Source organism: Sycon ciliatum, chromosome 1 (genome assembly GCF_964019385.1).
Source record: "Sycon ciliatum chromosome 1, ocSycCili1.1, whole genome shotgun sequence".
Lineage (NCBI taxonomy): Eukaryota > Metazoa > Porifera > Calcarea > Leucosolenida > Sycettidae > Sycon > Sycon ciliatum.
Genome location: NC_088643.1, coordinates 7,939,544 through 7,959,834, shown reverse-complemented (window position 1 = coordinate 7,959,834; position 20,291 = coordinate 7,939,544). Strand labels below are relative to the sequence as shown.

The following is a 20,291-nucleotide window of genomic DNA, read 5'->3' as shown; positions in this document are numbered from 1 at the left end:
CATGGTCGTGCGATTCAAGTACAGTCAAACCTCTTTAGGACGAACATCAAGGGACCGATGATATTTGTTCGCAATAACGGGAGTTCTTCTTATCCATATGTTTTACCCAGTGAATACACAGGGTTTTATCCAATACAGTTACGAATAATAGTTCTTCTTAGGCAAACATTTGTCTTATCAGTGTTCTTCCTAACCAGGTTTCACTGTACATGATTGCACTATGATAGATCACAGCACAGTCGAGTCCTGCACGTCCAGCAGCCTGAGCATGCAGAGCTCTCCACTCGTGCGCCGTGCATGATCGATCACTGCATGAAGCTACCATGACTACAGTCTACACTGATCATACAGCCACGCTCAGCTGCGCGTGAGATATAAAAAAGGATGCACAGATTTTTTTGTTTGTGTTAGGCTGTCGTTTGGCGTGAGTCGTTTTTCGTGTGTTGCGGGTGCAGAATTGCTTGTGTACTGCAGCGAGTTGGTGACAGAGACGGCAGAAGGTAAGCAATTCCTGATAATTATGCCGGCGGAATTTGAATTTCAGACTCCTAGTGGGCTAGGTTGTAGGCAGCCGATTGTGATCCAACACATTAGTTTTATCAAGACTGCAAACTCCAAAGGAAAGCAGTCTCTCTCTTTATTGCCAAAATAAATTGTTCTGTCTTGGTAAGCAGATTGGTGGAAAGCAATCCCGCAATACAATCATGTGCACACTTCGAAGAAAGCTAGGGTGGAAACGATGTCCGGATATGTCTCTCTCCAAATTTCTTTATTGTATCATTTCTACTCATGCAATGAAAATAATGTAAAAATGTTTTTTAAAAAGTTTGCAGATTTATTTTTATTAGAACATCTCAAAGCTCGGTGGAAACACCGGCCAATGTTAAGAGAGTGGGTGATTGCCAACCACGGCGATAAATACAAATTAGGGGAGGGAAAAAGAAAGAGTAGCAAAATGAACAGCAACAACAACTCCGTAAAGAAAGATAATGTCAAATAAAAACAAACCATATCGCATTGGGCGTCGACGGCTAGCTGGGGCACGGAGATCATAGCGTGGGACTGAATCACTGTCTCCGCCTCCGCCATCAAATTTCAGGCCAACGGCTCCGCCATCACTTGCATCCCTCTCCCTATCACTCTCGGCAGGGTTTGGCTGGACGCTGTGGACATGCTTTGAGTCCAGTATTACAAGAGCTGAGTCTAGCTTCAGCAGGTCAATGTTGACCACTTTCTCAGCGCCATTGGCATGACTGATCACAACGGTAGATGGTGACACAATCTTCTCCACCTTTCAGCCACGCTCAAATGGTGGGAACAGCTTCTGGTGACGCCCGGGGCGTCGGAACAGTGATGCATCACCGGGAACTTAGGGTGATTGCGTGCTGCTGGGTGGTTGTGGAGGGCTTGACGCAGACAACTCTGTCTCCACAACACCGCGTACACGGGCAGCTGATTCATTCAGCTTTTCAACCCATTCGCTCGGCACAAGGGCCTCTGGGCGCAGTTCCACAACCAATGACCGGGGCTTCCAGCCACATATCGCGAGCATAGGCGATACTGTCGTCGTGGAATGCGGCCGGGATCGGTAGTAGAACAGCAGGAGATCCAGCTCCTGCTTCCAGTCCGACGCCTGATCCAGCACTTTCCGCATCAGCGTTATGAGAGTGCGATTCATGCGCTCCACGCTGCCTTGCGACTGTGGGTGGCGAACTGCTCCTGTCTTCACGCGCACGCCAAACTGGGTGAGGAGGGCCCGGACAACAGCATTCTGGAACTCGGTCCCGTTGTCCATACGGATCTCATCGGGCGGACCCCACCGGCAGCAGATACTAGTCAGCGCTCCTGCAACGCTTGCAGCATCGTGTCGCCGTAGTGGCTTCACCTCGGATCTTCTCCGCACATGCTGGCGCATCTGTACCGGGCCTGGACTGGATCAAGTCATTCAGGTCACGGTAGTCTAGGCACAGACGTACAGGAGTGCTGGTCTTGTGCGTCTTGCTCTTCGCCAATAGTGGAATGACGGCTGCAACGCGTCCGTGGGTGGCTTCATCATGCTCTACTAGCCAGCCCTTCTCTTCCCACGAGTCCACTTCTGCACAGAATTGAGCCTCTTGCTCATCGGACAGATCCTTGCGTGCGTACTGGCCTACGCCTGAGCCGATCGGCGATGTTGGCGCTTGCCCATCCTTCCAGCGCCACTCGAGGGTCCACTGCTCGGTGTCTTCATCCCACCGGACTTGACCGTCGTCGGCTTCCAGCGTTATCCCTGTATCATCCTTCGTAACGGTCACATGACGTAGGGGGTGTTCGCCGGCAGACACGGTTGTTGCTGTGACGCCAGCTGCTGCTTTTTCCGGTCCGAACATAGCAGAGTTGATCTCACCTGCTTCGTCATAGCCTATGCTGACACCTCCGACGCCAGCAATCACGTCTGCGCCGAGAAGTACGTCTGCGCCAGCAGCTGCGAGTGCTCCGACAACACTTGCCTTCACATGCACGCGTGGAAGAGACACAGGTCCGTCTAGATGCTGGAGCTGGAGGTCTGCTTCACCTAGGATCTCAACAGCATTAGGGTGACCTGACAACGCGTATACACGTTGTAGATCTGCCACGTAGGCATCGGGCGACTCATCTATGCGAAGTCTCCTCGCCGTGAATGCTGAGTAGGACTGTGCCTCCGTCAGGCAAAACGACTGCCTGAATTTTTTCAACACTTTATCTTGGTCGGCTCGATCACCAGAAGTCAACCTGGAGTATACTAGAAACGCACCTCCCTCCAAGAACAGGGGAAAGTTCTTCATTCGTTTCGACTCATCGTCCCACTTCTGGATATCTGCCAGCACTACTTGTAGGAACTTCTCCCAGAACCGTTCGAAGTCGTCTCCACTTCTTTTGAACGATCGAAGAAAATTGTCCAGCTTCAACGGCATCGTGCAGTTGGCAACAGGGCCAGCTCACAAGACTAAAACGTTTCTTCAACAACTCCCGGGTTTCGGCACCAGATGTTGTGAACTACCCCGTCTGCACTGGCCAACATGCAACACTCACAGCCCACTTGACATTGGACTAATTACTTGCTTTTGCACAAGAAGAACTAAAACTAAAAGAACTAGAGAAAAAGGATAAAGGCTCGCGCACCAAGATGACACGAACAAATGGCGACCTACGTCATCGTGTGGACGCCCAATAATACTGGAAAAAAGGAAGAACGTCACGAACACAGCGTGAATAAATCATACGAAGTTCAACAGCAATAATACGTAGTGATCAACAGTAAATACGTTACATATCACGAAAGGAATAGAGAGAGAGAGAGAGAGAGAGAGAGAGAGATGAGGTGGCGTCGACAGTTACTAGTCAATATATTACAACATGTACAGTAAATTCCGGTTTGAGCGACCACCCCACGGTGGAAGCAAAAGCCAGGTGGTCTTTGGAACCAGGTCCCATACATTCGTGACATATCGAATTGTGTATAATAATTATACATGTGCATGATTGTACTTGCATGTACTCATATGAACAGGTGTGTAGCATACACTGTAGAGTATTTTCTGCAGCAAAGCATGCCTCACTCAAATGCATGCAATGCATCCTGCACTGTCCCTTGTCACTTCTGTTGACTGCGTGCACATGAATCAGAGCGCACTTCCACCTTGTTCCTGTCAAACTTGACAGCCAATATAGCACTTTTGGTTAGTTTTCGTTGCTGTGCAGGTCCACTATGGCACTTGGCACACGAAGAAAAGTCGGTCGCTGGTCTCGCAAGGCAAGTGGTCGCTGTATCCAGTGCAGTTTCTGTGTAGAACTGTGCGTGCATGGAGAAACGGTTGATTAAAGCAGGTGGTCGCTAAACACAGAGATCGCTTACACCAGGTTTTACTGTGCATGCATAATGACTTCTAATTGTCAGTAAATTGTATGTAGATTCTGTATGTCGACTATCCAAGCTTTTGTTCTTCAAGGCAATCGATCAAATCTGACTTTAGATGATCCAGCGCAGCCATTTTTCCTCGCCGTCATCTTGGCGTCGGTGACAAACAAGTGTGACGAAAATCTCTGACCAAACCTTCTCTCGAGGTGGCAAAAGGAGCATCTAGCTGGTGCTGTTTCAGAACTACATACATGTACATACTAGTCTAAGAAGCATTGCGGATTGCAGATGATTGAAGATGATTGCAGATGATTGAAGATGAAAATGACGGCCAAACTACAACATCGTCACGCAGCGATTTTCTGCCTGAATTATTTTCTCCGCATTGCATATTTATATAATTATTTTGAAGCACCAAAAATTATTGTAAGAAAAGTCAAGGTGGGATTAGAAACACATGACATCACTGAAAGGATTCAAGTATGATTTGTAGCGAAGTAAACAAAATGAGACCAAACTTCTTTTTTAAAATATGTACTTCCTTCTAAAAATTGCAACTATTGTACACATATTGTACACGTATATTTATTCTCGGAAACCCCATTGATTTAGGCTTCGGCCTTTGGGGAATCCCTCAAATAATAATAGTAATAATAAATAACATGCACATGCTGGCACTGGGAGTGGACCCCATCAGGGCAATAATATGTAACCTGCTCACTTGCAGGGTTTCTTAGTGTCCATTAATTTAAAGAAAAGTCGAAGAAAAAGATAATTATACTCACGGTACTCTGGATGACCCTAAACAACGAATTTACTCAGGCAGGCAGGCATAGTGTGATGGTCTAAGATCATGATTGAGAAACAGAGGGTACCAGGTTCAAGTCCTGCTTGGAAGCGGAAGGATTTTTTTCCAGCTGTGCTGCGACCCACAGTTAATTGGGAACTTGTGGCCTGGCACGAGGAAAACATGGATGCAGTGAATGGGATTTTCGGTCTTTGACCACTTGCTGGTGAGCTGATCTACTCACCTCCCACCGATTTAGGAGCTGCATCTGCGCCTTGATCCTTGAAGGGTGGTGGCGTTCCTACGGATGCGGAAAGCCCGGCTTCCAGCCGAGTCACACGCGAACCGTGAAAAAAAAAATTAATTACTCTGGATGGCCTGAATCTGGAAGGCGCACTAGAGGGCTGCCCCGCAACTCACGACTATACAGGCCACTCATTAAAGTGAAAAGACAAAGCGTTCGAATAGCACTAGTCTATAATTGCAATGAATGGTTTTCAGTGCTTCGAACACACGAACAGTCCTTGGCTACACCACCACGTATAGCAAATTGTACAAATTTTCACCCAGGAGGGCATCATCAGGGATATAGGAATGGTTTTGCACAGCATTTTGGAACCATTTGATTTAGTGCCTGAAACGGTTCTGGCGCTTTACCACTGTCCACAACCACTTGGGGCTGGTTATGAGTTGTTACCTCTGGCTGGTGTATCTTGGATAAAATTACAAATGGTTGCATGGTGGGATGGTCTAATACCGTGATTGAAAAACAAAAGGAACCAGTCTTTAAAAGTGCTGCTTGGAAGCAGAAGAATTTTTCCAGCCATTCTGCGATCCATAGATGATTGGGAACTCATGGCCTAGGGTGCATTGGAATTGTCCACATCACCTTTTCGAATAGTATCTTAGAAGAGATAAATTAGTTGATTATCTTTGTATTTCATGATTTTCATTTTCCCGTGTCAAGTGAATAGAGGCCAATATGTGAACTGCGTCCTTTTTTTGATATTATTCTCCTATCGTTGCTCTACTTTTGCAGAATGAGTCGCAGACAGAAGCATACAACGAGGCAGGCACTTTCTGAGCCATACCGTTCTCCACTAACTCGAGCTGAAGAAAGAAAGTCTCAGTGCGTAGCAAATACGCTTTTGGAACAAGAGTGTCCTGCAGCCCAGTTGTCAAATACTGGACCTACATTGGATCTACCAGGAGCGGTTTGTGAGCCTGCAGAGGCCGAACGTCCTACTGAAGACCTAATGCCGTTATGTGATGCAGACGATGAATCAGAGAACCAGTATCCTGTGGAACTCAGCACACTGGACACAATTCATTTCGACGTTTGGCGCTCAGTTCTACTGCTTATGTTGTCCGTCAGAGACATCATCCGACTGTGTCAAGTATCACGTCATTTTCACGGATTACTCATGAACGAGGAAACATTCAAGTGGCTATGTGTGGTGAGTATGGCCTATAGTAGGAGCCTTTAAAAAAATGAATTTACAAGTTTTATGTAGTTCATGCACATGTGAGCCGTGATCAGCGAAAACCGACCTATAGCTATTTCCGAAAAATGGAGAATATCACGTTTTTGTAAATTCCCGCCGAAATGATTCTTTTCAAAGAAGAAAGGAGATGGATCCTTGTAGGTGCGAGTCGCTCATGTCAACGTCCATGGAAACAGGACAAAAGAGAGAACAAAAAAATGATGTAGAATGAGCATTGCAGGCTGCCCGATCGGAGTGATGAATTATAACGGTTGTGCCAAGAAATATCCCACAGAAATAACCAACATAGGTTGCAGTACGGGCAACCTTGGCAATTGTACGATGTTCAATACGAACATTGGAACAACAAACATGAAAAAAAAGTCAAATTCTAATTGTTTTCTGCTCAATAACAAGACACGAGTATAGCAATGGCTCGACAAATGAAGTTCCAAAACTTTGGGCATGGCGCTACAAGTCGTAACGCGGGATACCATGCCAACGACCATGGAAACAGTACAAAAAAAGAAGTTAAACTGACCTATAAATAACGTAGAATGAGCTCGGCAGGTTGTCTGCTGTGAGCAATCCGTCATGGAGTCGAAATACCTTGGCACATCGTATGCCAGAGTCACTGTGGCTGCAGAACATGAAGAGCGGGTACTAGACAGAGCCTTCTGGCCCGAAGCCACTCAGTACGCAAGTGGCGTTTTGCGGACAGCCCCAAAGTGACAAAGCCAGCTTTCAATGCGTAACCTCTCTCCCTCCTCTTCCACTTCAACCGCTGCGCCTCTCAGCGCTCTTGCCCCACCTTTCTTCCCTCATTCTGTACAACTCACCGACTTACAATCTGTGTCCTTACTGCTCGCTCCATTGCAAACAAGTCGGGCGAACTCATTCAAATCTGTGAGAATCACACACTCAGCGTAATATGCATTACAGAGACCTGGCTAACTCCCACACCAGCTTTCCACGTGCCACCCTATGAATACTTTCGTCGAGACCGACCTGTTTTAGAAAATAGACAGAACCGTGACCCACACAGGGAGTACGGAGGAGTTCTAATCTTAGTTCGTGAAGGTCTGTGTACTTCCATTGATCAGCTACCGGATTTTCAGCAACCGGGCTTGGAAGCGCTAGCACTTCGGCTTACACTCGCTCAACATAAGCTTGTCTCACCTTCTGACCTTCCAACACCCCACCTAACAGTAGCATGTATCTACCGTGCTCCTTCCCCCTCGACGGATTACTTCTCGACTTTTCTCGACCGCTTCCAAATAGCCCTGCAATCAACTCAAAGGAAGCTCGACGCCCTTGTGATGAGGCGACTTCAACTGTAGGTATTCCGGCTGGTGCTCAACTGACCAAACGGATGCACAGGGTCTGAGTCTTGACAACCTCTTCTCATGCTATAATTTGACCCAATCGGTAACCTTTCCTATCCACCTCTGCTCGAATGGACTTGGCAGCTGTCTAGACCTTATCGCGTGCAACATCCCTAACCAACTCGACCACATTCAACACCTGGCTCCACTTGACGCATCAGACCATGCCGTCCTGCTGGCTGAGTTCTTCTCTTCAAAGTCTTCTCCCACAGCAGCCAGCACCTGTCGTAGCCCACCATCTACACAAAGATACAAAGTCCTGAGTGCCACGGATAACATGTGGAGTGCCACGAATGTTTTTCTCGCAGATGTACCCTGGTCTCAGGTCCTTGCCTCCCACTGCATCGACACGGCTGTCTCTTTAGGCACCCAAGATAGCAGAGGTCGTATCTGTTCACGGGAGAGACAGATGAATCCAGGGACATACCACCCTGGGGCCTAATAAATACAACTCCGAGGAGAGGGCAACTTTGTCTATGTTGTTGTTTAGTTTAAAACAAAGAGGAAGAAATGTGTCATGCGCATGCGTATATCTGGTGAGTGAGCTGACGTCATGAAGCGAGGTCGCTACATCTCCGCAATCACTGACATCCTTGAAGGTGCCTTGGACCTATAATTATAGGAAGATCCTCCCCTCCTCGCCGGAAATCTTGCCATAAACCCTGCCCCTGGATGACTCCATCACTGAAAACAGCTATTAAAGTCAAGAGTAATCTCTACAGCATCTACCGGAAATACCCATCCCCTACAAATTTCAACAAATACAAACACCAACGTAACTATGTAAAATGTTTTTCCAGATCCTGCCATCTCTGCTACATCCGCAACCTCCGTGCCACGATATCTCCCACAAACCCTCGCCTCCCATCCCTCCCTGTGCTCATTCGTCAACTGCGAAATCCTACCAGCGCCCGGGTCATACCTTCGAAGATGGTGGGCCCCAATGGTCGAACAAGCACCTCTCCGGCATCCATTGGTAGCTTGTGGGTGTTGCAGTCTTTTTCGTGGTTTGCAAAGGATACTTACAAAAGAGGTCCGCGACAAACCAGACAGTATAAATGACACACTTTTGCAATACCCATGTAAACTATGTGGTCACCAAGGTTGCCAAGAAAATTGGCGCCTTGTGGCGGGCACGCCGAAGCCTATCAAGACGCTCTCGTCAGGTGTATGCAAAGGCGGTCATAATGCGCGACCTGCTTTAGGGCTCCTGCTGCTTTTCAGCCGCAATGCGAGAGGGTCAGCTGAAACGACTGCAAACCGCGCAAAACAGAGCCATCCGCTGTATCGATGGCAACCCGCCCCGGCCAGCCATGCAGCCGCTGCTCACTGCTCACTCCCTGTACCGTGCCAGCGAGCTCTACAGGCAGAAAATATTGATCACCATCTGACGGTGCATCCGCGCCCGCACCAGCCCTGTGCTCGCCAAGCTCCTGACCCCAGTACAAGGCACCCCTACCCGCCATCAACAGTCAAATGGCCTACTAAGCCAGGCAAACCGTAGCCGCCGCGGTCAGCGAAGATTTTCTGTTGCTGGTGCTCTGCTGTGGAACGCTCTCCCTGGTGAGGTCCGCACAATTACCCGGCTACCTTAGTTAAGCATGCATGTGTACCATACACCTGTAGGGAGTAGTTCGAGTTGCTGCTGATCGCTCTGCTCTCCCTCCCCGTGCAGTCAGTAATCCTCACGTAGTATCACAGATACATCGTATTTTCTCTCTCCCCCCCCCCCCGTTTACTCGCAGTTATTAGTATCCTATTCTCTTACTATGTGCTTCCATAGCTTTTACTATGTTCTTCCATAGCCATTTCTAGGCTAAGCCTTCGCCGTCATTTTATTGGGTCGTCATCCCGTTTGAATGTGCGAAGTGAAGTACAAACCAACCAACCCAATGACGTGACGGAAGCAGTCTGTTGATAATGTTACGCGCTAAGCGCAGAGCCTTGGCAAGGCACTCGACAGAGCCTGCCGAACTCGTGAAGGCCGCCCTGACCCAACAGGGAAATCGTGACTCGGGGCATGAAACAAGGCACTCGTCGGTGCTTGCAAACCCACGGAAAAACAGGCCGAAATTTCCATATCGGCACAAACTAGTTACTTCAGCACTTACCTACACGGACAGCACGACGATCCGGTAGGAACTCTTACTAGTCCTAGGCCTGGACTGCGAGCTTCTGCTTCGGAGTCATCATTAGGCAATAGACACTGCCAAAGCGGCAGTAGAAGACTGAAGTCTCAAATATACTAGACAAAGGAAAAAGGTAACCTATCATCGAACCGCCACTTCGTCAGTGCTGGCTTACAGGTTGACCCCGATGCTCCTATTCCCACTATTTCCTCCCTACCTCAACCAGCAACTACTTTGCACTCCTTGATCATCACCTCATCGACTGTTCACAAGTATATTGCAAGACTGCCTCTGAACAAATCCCCCGGAGCTGATAGGATCACCAATGAGATCCTCAGGAAACTGAGCTACTTAATTGCCCACCCACTCTTCATTCTATTAACCTTTCCCTCTCCTCCGGCACATTCCCGTCACGATGGAAGTCAGCCACTGTCATTCCAGTGTACAAAATGAAGGCGACAAGAACAACCCGTCTAATTACCGACCAATCTCCCTCCTGTCCTGTGTCTCCAAACTGCTAGAGAGAATAGTGTACGACCGCTTGTATGGCCATCTCTCCCCTCTTCTTCACCCCGTACAATCTGGCTTTCGTCGTAAGGACAACACATCCCTGCAATTGTTCCGCATAATCCAAGACCTCTGCTCCCTAAAAGACCAGCGGCAGGTCTTCTGCATCTGTTTCTTCGACCTCTCCAAGGCCTTCGACACCGTGTGGCACAAGGGCCTGATCGCCAAACTTCGTGCCCATGGTCTCTCCGGCTCCCTTCTCACCTGGATAACTAGCTACCTCTTGGACCGAAATCAGTGCGTCCCAGTTAATGGAACCTTATCTGACCCCGAGTCTGTGACATCCGGAGTGCCCCAGGGCTCCATTTTGGGTCCCCTGCTCTTCCTCACATACGTTAATGACCTCCCCTATGCAATTCCCAATATTTCTTTGTTTGCAGATGATACCACTGTCCTTGCTTCCTTCCCATCTCACGCCACCCTGTACCCCAAAGTTCAGACCTGTATCAACGACATTGTTCACTGGATGAGCACTTGGTACCTTAAGCCAAATGTGACCAAAACCAAGCTCCTCCTTTTTCCCCTCCCACAGATCAAATCTAGACTTGTATGCTGCTGCATCCACTACCACTCTGCAACACTACCTTGATGCTTCCAAGTGCACCCTGGCACATTCAATTTTTCTTGACCAGCACCCTGCTCATTTACAGCCCCTTAATTGGTTTAAAACAGGTGGCACCACCCGAAGCTGCGTTCGTCTCCCCCTAGCTACGTCTACCCTATTCGTAAATTCCCCTTTCTTTCCAACTACTTCACGTGGCTCCAACTGCGTCCCAGTGTTAGACAAGCTCCTGTGCAAGCGATATTGCTGCTGAAATTGAGAAAGTGAATCATGGGATGTCAGGCTTGGTGGAAGGCAGTTCCGCAGCCTTCCGATTTATGCAGAAAGAGATAAAAATAGATGCGGCCATGAGAATTGAAATTCAGTTTGTTTGGTCTGCGTGCGCTAGAAGAGATCATAAAGCAGTCAAAGTTGCCCCTGAAAAGGTTGTACAGCTCCAGTGACCTTCTAAGTTCTAACCAGGATTTAATAAAATTGTTGTAGGCTCATCTTGGCCATTCAGGGCGGAAAATGCTGTGAAAACAATCATGGTGTTATATAGGTAGCTAGAATCAAGGATCCTTGTATCTCCTGGCCGCAACGGGTTAACCATATAAATATAAAAAATATATAAAATAAATAAATAAAAGCCTTGCTATGTACCTACGGTTGTGAACTACAATTGGTGTGGCCTACAGGTGTATTTGAATTATTTTGTTCTCTCTCTCTGTGTCAGCACTACAATATACAACCTAATTTCGCATGTGAAACATGGATAATACTTTTGCATGGAGTCGCTGGCGTGAATGGAATGCGCGTGTGAATGCCACTTGTGTATTCCCGGAATGTTTCCCGCCAAACCCATCGACGCCGAATACGTCCATCTGAATGCAGTCTAATGGTAACAGCAAAATCACTACCTCACAGAGCGGAACTAAAGCTACAGAGAAATGAACTGAGCGTGTATACCATGAAACCTGTCCAAGACGACCATTCAAGGGACCTTCAAAATGTGGTCTCCTTATCCAGGATCAATTGACTGGAAATAGCATCCCTTGGTCCTGGTTTCAGTGGCCTTTTAGGACAGGTGGTCGCCTTATCCGAGAGGTCGCCTTGACAGGTTTTACTGTACCTCTGAATGCACAACAATGCAAGGTTGTTCCATAGGTTTCGAAGAACGTTCTCTGGTTCCGAACATCAATTGGAATTCAAAACCTGCAAGTGCATACTTTAGTAGTAGAGTTGAAATAGGTAGTCAAGAATGATCCTCTGCGAAGAGTGCACTATGTCTCAATATCACCTTAAATTATTAATGTCTCTTCAATTTTTTTCCTTGTGCAGCGCCGGTACGACATGAGCCCGAACGTTCACATGAACATCAGCTACAAGACCATCTGCAGAATACTCTACACGGCTGTGTCAGTGGCACATTGGAAGCAGGTTACTTGGAACAGTCTCGCAACAGTGTACACTACGTATGTCTTTCCAGGAGACAAAATATTCAGTCTCCAAAGGTTGCTATATTGTCTCCCAGTTTTCAGCGGAATTATGCAACAACAAGAGCAGCCAGACGAAACCTATATCTTTGACCTGCCCGGTTTTAATGCCAATCCATTTGTTACTGGCTATGATGCAAAGAGGATGTTCCTCAACTTAACAGAAAAGGATCTAGTTCAACGGTATACTGGTCCTACTGTTGTCATCTGGTTCGAACGAAAATATGCCATTAGCAGCCTGAAGGAGATGGAGTTGGCTCGATACGGCTCTGTAGAGACATACCAAGCTGCTCTACTGAAAAATCTATTTGAGAAATTACCCAAACTAGAAACGTACTTAGTCTACCATCACCGTTATGAGAGACTGTGTCGTGTTGCTGACTACCTATTCAAAGGTGGTAGGCAGACATTGGAACTGTATATTTACTACGGCATTGTAGACCGCGAAATGAAGCGTGAAAACCTGGGTAACGAGACCACTGGTAGCTCCGAATTCAAACGTCGGGCAATGATTGAAGTTGCAATGCTTTGTAAGTACGATTCCGCAGTGAAAGCGTACATCGAAGAGCGTCTTTTGATGTCATTCGAAGACTACTGCAGCGCCTGTGGAGAATACTACAAGCAGGTCAAAGAGAAACTTGACGTGCGTATGTGGTGGAATCACCAGAGGGCTCTCTTTTCAGGTTTTGGCAACTATCTTGCTTCACAATATCCTGACTACAAGCTATGGAACAAAGACGAACTACTTGAAGCTATGGCAGAGTATGGTAACACACTGGAGATCTAGGCAAAAACAAGCCTTGGAGCTGCAGTGAAGCGGATTTAGAGTCACTATCACTATCAGTGGACAAACCTGTCTGTACCAGCCACGCATGCTATCCAAGTAGGTGCCCCCAGTGTCGTAACCAAGGGGAGGGCAGGGGGAATCCGGGAGCAGAAGCCCCCTTTCCACCCCATATCAAAGTGTTCTATATAGGACCAGGTGATGCACTCATGTTGTTGCCAGCGTTAGAGTCGTCATAGTCGTCGCAGCTAATGTTTTTGTATTTTCTTTTTCCACTGTTGTTGTTTTGCTGTTGTTGTTGTTGTTGTTGTTGTTGTTGTTGTTGTTGTTGTTGTTGTTGTTGTTGTTGTTGTTGTTGTTGTTGTTGTTGTTGTTGTTGTTGTTGTTGTTGTTTTGAATTCTTTATTCTCACGGTTATACCATCGCCAATAGATGTTGTTGTTGTTGGTGGTGTTTTTGTTGTTATTAGTGGTGAAACGAATGTCAAAACCTACTATCCGAATATTCTTCGGCTTAACGAACGAATGAACGAATATTCTTTTGGTAACAGAGATGACATCACATGCCCTCCTCCCAGTCATTTGATGGATATTGTCATTATTATTCCCGTAGCTATGCAGAAGACGTTACTTCAGTAACGTCTGGCGCTAGCCAGGGTCCACACAGCTTTAATTTGGTGTTTGTTTGTGTGTTTGTGTCACGCCTGGCGCTATCCCGTATCTGTCCCGTACCATGAAACACAGCTGGCCACATACAGCTGGCCGCACTATTCAAATAGGGCTTTCAAACGCAAGATCATAACGTGAAGCAACTTGGAAGAATGAGTATGAATGCGAAGTGTATGGGAGAATGCATGTATGGCGATAGTGCGGGTTCGAATCCCAGGTAATGCCTGAAAAATAGGAAAATTGAAAAATTTATAACATCCCTATTCTTTTTTTGCCGTCATCAAAGCGGTAGATGTTGTCGTATTACCCTCGACCGTACCTGTCCCGTACCTGTCCCGTACCGTACCGTGCAGTCAAAGACGGCTGGCCACAATGCATATTCAAATACGGCTTTCAAATACAAGATCATAATTATCGTGAAGCAACTTGGAAGAATTAGTATGCGAAGTGTATCGGGGGATGCATGCAGGGCGATAGTGCGGGTTCGAATCCCAGGTTATGTGACTTATGTCTAAAACAAAAAGTAGAAATTTAACATCCCTATGCTTTTTTTTGTCTAGACTCTAGGTCATCAAGGCAAAAAAGCATAGCGTAGGGCCCTGAGCTTCCAAGCTCTCTAGTTAGGTATGACAAAATTAATGGTAGTGCCACATAAATTGTACTGCCACATAAGGCTACTTCGAAGTTCATACATGATGTTATGTGCACCATTGGCAGTCCAGTATGGACATACATGTACATGCATACAGTACAAAGTCACCGGCAGGCTGTACGCACTGCACTGTGCCGTGTTCAGCGTGAATGTATGTACAGGCACTGCATTCGAAGTGACGTAACGACTACTCGAATGTGCCTTAACGAATATTCGATTGTGACAAACCGAACGAATGTTCGAATATTCGTTTCACCACTAGAACTTATTATTGTTATTGTTGTCGCCATTGTCATCGATGTTGTTGATAATACGGCTGATCAAATGTTGTTGTAATTTTTATAGTGTACAGTGTTTGTCGCAGTATTCTCTCTCTCTCTCTCTCCCCCCCCCCCTCTCTCTCTCTCTCTCTCTCTCTCTCTCTCTGCCTCTCTCTCTCTTTCTCTCTCTCTCATTCTCTCTCTTTCTCTTTCTCTCTCTCTCTCTCTGCCTCTTTCTTGCCCGAAGTTCTTTGTGTACAGTGTTTGTCGCAGTATTCTCTCTCCCCCCCCCCTCTCTCCCTATATCTCTCTCTCTCTCTCTCTCTGTCTCTCTCTCTGCCTCTTTCTTGCCCGCAGTTCATTGTTTGCCTGCTCTGCTTGAGCAACTTCGGGACACCGCGTCTTTGTCGTTCGTCGTCGTCGTCGTTGTGCGCAACATATGTTTACGTCAAGGAAGTTGCTTCCAAAAAGCGTAAGACACGCTCTAGCGCCAGAGTGCTCAAACTACAAAATGTAGCGGGCATTGCGCGAATATATAATATAATTATATGGAATTTTCCACTGCTACATACATTCTTATGGTAGTGTAGTGTGAACTTGAGGCGCCAAGCTGTCATTCCGGGATCACTTGCACTCAATTGCGACACGTGGCTGCCAGAGACTGGGTGTTCTCCGTCGGGCTTGCCGGGTGTTAGATTACCATGGCCGGCTTTGTGCGTACAAGGGATTTGTGCGACCCATCCTCGAGTATGCTCCCCTTGTGTGGATGGGAGCTGCATCCAGCCACCTCGCCCGACTCGACCGTGTACAGAAACGTGCAATGGCCATTATTGGCCCTGGTGCCCTTCTCCAAAGCCTGTGCCACCGCCGGATTGTATCTAGGCTGGTATACCTGTACAAGCTCCAGTGCATCCCAGGACCACCCCAGCTCACCGCCATGATCCCCCCTCCAGCCAACCATGTAGAAGCTCGGCGCACCCGGAGTCAACCCCCTCCTGGCCAGCAGCACCATGTGCAGCTGCAGCAAGTCCTGGACAGGAGAGCACCTGCCTATGCTTCTCGCTCCTTCCCGTTTTCTTTAGTCTCAGTATGGAACAGCTTGCCAAGCGAAATTGTAAGGGCTCCACTCAGCTTGAAGCGGCTCCACACGTTCAAAGTAGATGTCCAGAAGTACCTCACGCACCAACACTGGCTGATGGCTACCGACTTCTACGGATGAACTCTTGACTGTGGCACGGGCCATGTTCCTTGGTTCGGCTATGCTGATGATATTGGGCTTCATTTACCTTTTATTATTTAATTTTTTATTATTAATTTATTATTTAGTTTGTCTTGTTTGTTATTTCTTGGTTTTCCACCCGGCTTAGTTATAATTTAAATTATTATTTGGTGCAGCTTTAGCGCTATGTGGTTTTCGTATTTTCCTTTTTCTTAATTTCGTATTTAGCACTTTTGGGCGTCATGATTTTCTTCTCAATATTTCGCACCAAGTTATTATTTTGTGGTATTCTCTAGCTTCTGTTTGTTTTGCAGTTGTTCTTGTGCAACCCCCCCCCCCCACACACACACACATTTTTCGATGCCTAGTTGCAACGCTGACGCCGAGACCTCTGGTCGGTTGAGTTGCTCCCAGCACATCAGCACGTCGTCCCTACATCCCCTATGTTTTGTCCTTTTCCTCGTTTCTTTTTGTTCTCCACCTGTTTTCCAGTAGGGCTGTGTCAATAGTAAAAAAATAAATAAAAAATAAAAAAGGCGCGTAAGAATATTCTTGCTGATTCTCTACCCCCAGTATAAATTCTGGCTTCGTTTTCGTTCTTGCTCATTCCCACATAGCAGATGACACAGCAACGACATAGCTCGATTGCGACGTACGTTTCGTCCTCGCTGGACTCATCAGGCAATCTTCTTCTTGGATGTCTTCATACGGGGCTTGAATCGGGAGAATGACACACCTGGCAATATGGCGGTAAACACACGCCTGCCCACACACGCTCTCTAGGCTGCAAAGTTCTGGCACAGAGCTCTCCTTCTCACCACCGCCACCATCAGTTCGCGCCTGGCGCCTGGTCGATGCATGGTTGGCGGTATCCGGCATAGCAGGCTGGTACATCAAGTAGCGCATAGCACATACCAGATGACACAGCAACGACATAGCTCGATTGCGACGTACGTTTCGTCCCCGCTGGACTCATCAGGCAATCTTCTTCTTGGATGTCTTCACACGGAGCTTGAATCAGGAGAATGAAGTTGAAGACACCACTGCAGCTTTACTTATGGTTGATAAATATGGCACCAGGCGCGAACTGATGGTGGTGGTGGTGAGAAGGCTCTGTGCCAGAACGTTGCAGCCTAGAGAGCGTGTGTGGGCAGGCGTGTGTTTACCGCCATATTGCCAGGTGTGTCTTTACCACCATCTTTATCAAACATAAGTACAGCTGCAGTGGTGTCTTCAACTTCATTCTCTTGATTATTATCTGTCATATAATTATTATCTTATGGGTATGGTATTTTTTACCATCCGTGCGTACTTGAATCGATCTCTAGAGATCGATGGACATGCATACACTAAAACATTCATAACTCGATCGGTTCTTGGCGGAATGTAAAAACCTAAGTACATGTATCTAGGAAGAAGCCGAAGAGCCCAGCTTTCCATTGCAGCAATCGGTGAAGAGCTGCGATGTCGCATTCTAAAGATATTACGCTCGACATTGCAGCCACGGCAAAAGTCGAATTTCTTTCCGAGTGACTGACCTTGAGCGGGGAATTTCCCCTCTCCTGACATGCTGAGTCACTTTGGCATGCTTTGAACCCATGGGCAGCATGAAAAGAAACTAAAGCTAAAAATTGGAATGTTTACGATGAAGGAGCGAGAACTGGCTGGCGAGGAGAGAATTTCCTCGTATATTCAGCGAGGGGGAGTATTTGAAGCTCCCTGATGCTGGATATGTGATCTCGGTAGTGTCCTGTTTGAGTTCAATGTACGCAGCTCGTGGAGAGCTTTCCAGAATGCCCAAGATTGTGAAAATTGGATGATTAGAACCGAAGATTGTCTCAGAATAAGGTGAGAAATATTACATTTGGAACTGCTGGGGAATTTTGGTCGGATGGTAAAGGGTTAAAACAATCGTAGAGGAGACCGGAAGCGCAAAATGGCAACAAACGAGAGAGCTTGAAAGCTCAGTGTCATACGCTACGCCTTTTTGCCTATCTCATCATGCATGTTATTAGACCTGATCGGCTACATCACTGTATTGAAAAAGGGTTTCCACTATGTTATCAGACTCCATAGCCATTATTCGGACCTTGTGTCCACCTGTTATACACAATGGTATTCCACATTCAGCGCATAATGTTTCTCTTTGTACAGTTTCTTTCCTGTGTTTCAGCTTTGCACGCTTCGCTCATTCTTTCTTTTCCTTTCCAAGATCTTTTCCGGTTGGCATTCTTCGGCAACTGCTTTCCGCTTCATTTCTGCTGGGGGTGTAATGTAGTACATGCGTTTGGTGTATGTAAATCATTTTTCCCACATTTTCCCTCACGCATGTTTCCTCTTTCCTGCATTTTTTCTACCTTGTCATACACAACGGTATTCCACATTCAGCACTTAGTTTCCTCCTTGTACAGGTTCTTTCCCGTTCTCTTTGTACAAATGCATAATAATTATTATTTTGATTGTTCGCGTTGACATCACCAAGCAAGCTTGGCTAGTCTTCGCATAAGCCAACTGAACTAAATAAATGAGGAACGAGCGAGGCCAATGAGGTGAACACAGGCGTGCAACGGCAGAATAGTTCGAGAATGGCGCTTCAAGGCTGACAGTGTAGCAACTTGTCGAGCTGCAGAGGAGCACTAAATGTTCTGTTTAAATCCTCACGCTGCCCCCTTTCATCCCTTAAACCCTCATGCACCTATCTTTCAGCCACGACTTATTTGCCCCACTGTAAATCCCCTACAGCATGAATTAATTACAGGTCCTTGAGTAGCCTCAAAATAGGATTCCTAAATGGTTGCCATCTCAATAAAAAGCATGAAATTGAAGATTATATTCCTTCCCAAAAAAATGAATGGTGCTGGCAGAGACTTTCTTAACAACCTCCGTTTCCGATGACAACCTACGCATACAGAATTACACCCTTGTCAGACGCGACAGGCCAACTCATGGCGGACGCTTAGCAGCATATGTAAGAGATCATCTCCGAGCCCGAATTGTGAAGGCTGACACCCAGGTAGAAATGCTCATGCTAGAGGTCAACGGGCAGCGTTCCAAGGTTCTCCTTGGTGGTGTGTACCGTCCTCCAGGCACTCCTGAGCAATTCTGGCAGGACTTGAAGAATGCAATAGACACTGTCGTCTCCACACTTCCCACGTCACCTCTGGTCCTTGTTGGAGACTTCAATGGTGATGTAAGCTCCCGCGACAGTCCCCAGCTACACAGCTTGCTGCACCTGTGAAATTCTTTCGACACCAAGAACCAAGTGGACAGTCCTACCAGAGTCTGGTCTGGTCGGAGACGATCAAGTAAACTCTTGTGTCGTAGTACCATGTACAATCAGTGACCACTTCGCTGTGGCACTTGATTTCCGACTCACAACGTCCTGCACACCGACCGTGCGAAGTGGCCGTAACATTGCAAGAAATGATATGGGTCAATTTGCACATAACTTTCCAAATGGAAGACGCCAGCTCTGCATGACCTAGTCCAGCGACGTGACGCGGCCCATCGACGGTGGAAAGCATCACCTGCAGACCCGGCTCTACGCAATGTCTTCACTTCTGCCCGAGACGAAGCCAAGCGTATGTCACGCCATTTCCGAGCCACCTACTTTGGGGACCTTCTTGCTGCTAGTCAGGCCAACGCACGAAAAACCTGGCAGACCATCAACTACCTCAGTGGCCGTAACAAGTCCTCAGTTCCACCAGCCGTCAGTGTCTCACAGCTCAATGACCAATTCAGCGGTGTTGTGTTAGACCCAACTAGACCACTACGTCTCTCAGCCACATTTTTTTTCTTGAAACCACGCACCCACTTCGTAAAAGAAGAAAGAAGCAGGCAATGACAAAACAACAGACTAACAAGACATTGACTGAATGGGGCTGCAAATGCAACGCAGCGGTGGTGATGGGGTGCTGCAGTCTCGGCCGACCAATGGTCTCGGCATCCGCGCCTACTTCACGCATCAGAAAATCGGGAGAAGAAGAGAAACAAAATAAGATTGAAAAATATATAGTGAAAAGTAAAGTGTTGAGAGAGAGAGAGAGAGAGAGAGAGAGAGAGAGAGAGAGAGTGAGAGAGAGAGAGGGAGAGAGAGAGAGAGAGAGAGAGAGAGAGAGAGAGAGAGAGAGAGAGAGAGAGAGAGAGAGAGAGAGAGAGAGAGAGAGAGAGAGAGAGAGAGAGAGAGAGAGAAGAGAGAGAAAGAGAGAGAGAGAGAGAGAGAGAGAGATAGAGAGAGAGATAGAGAAAGAGAGAGAGAGAGAGAGAGAGGGAGGGAGGGAGGGAGAGAGAGAGAGACATAGAGAGAGAGACATATAGAGAGAGAGAGATAGAGAGAGAGAGATAGAGAGAGAGATAGAGAGAGAGATAGAGAGAGAGAGAGAGTGAGAGAGAGAGAGAGAGGTAGAGATAGAGAGAGACAGAGAGTAGAGAAAACAAGGAAA

The 20,291-nt window shown here is 47.1% G+C and overlaps 1 protein-coding gene across 1 annotated transcript; it reads left to right on the top strand.

Moving 5' to 3' along the window:
- Window positions 1–424: 424 nt before the first annotated feature.
- Window positions 425–13,650, top strand: LOC135806817 (uncharacterized). The gene is made up of 3 exons (XM_065321012.1): window positions 425–500; window positions 5,704–6,121; window positions 12,112–13,650. The coding sequence occupies exons 2-3, from the start codon at window positions 5,705–5,707 to the stop codon at window positions 13,051–13,053; spliced, it is 1,359 nt and encodes a 452-aa protein (XP_065177084.1). The 5' UTR covers window positions 425–500; window position 5,704; the 3' UTR covers window positions 13,054–13,650.
- Window positions 13,651–20,291: the final 6,641 nt, after the last annotated feature.

Bases quoted from the DNA above. Each gene is read 5' to 3' on its own strand.
- LOC135806817 (XM_065321012.1), top strand. From the start codon at position 5,705: ATGAGTCGCAGACAGAAGCATACAACGAGGCAGGCACTTTCTGAGCCA. The intron at 6,122-12,111 runs GTGAGTATGGCC...TTCCTTGTGCAG, and splicing joins CATTCAAGTGGCTATGTGTG to CGCCGGTACGACATGAGCCC.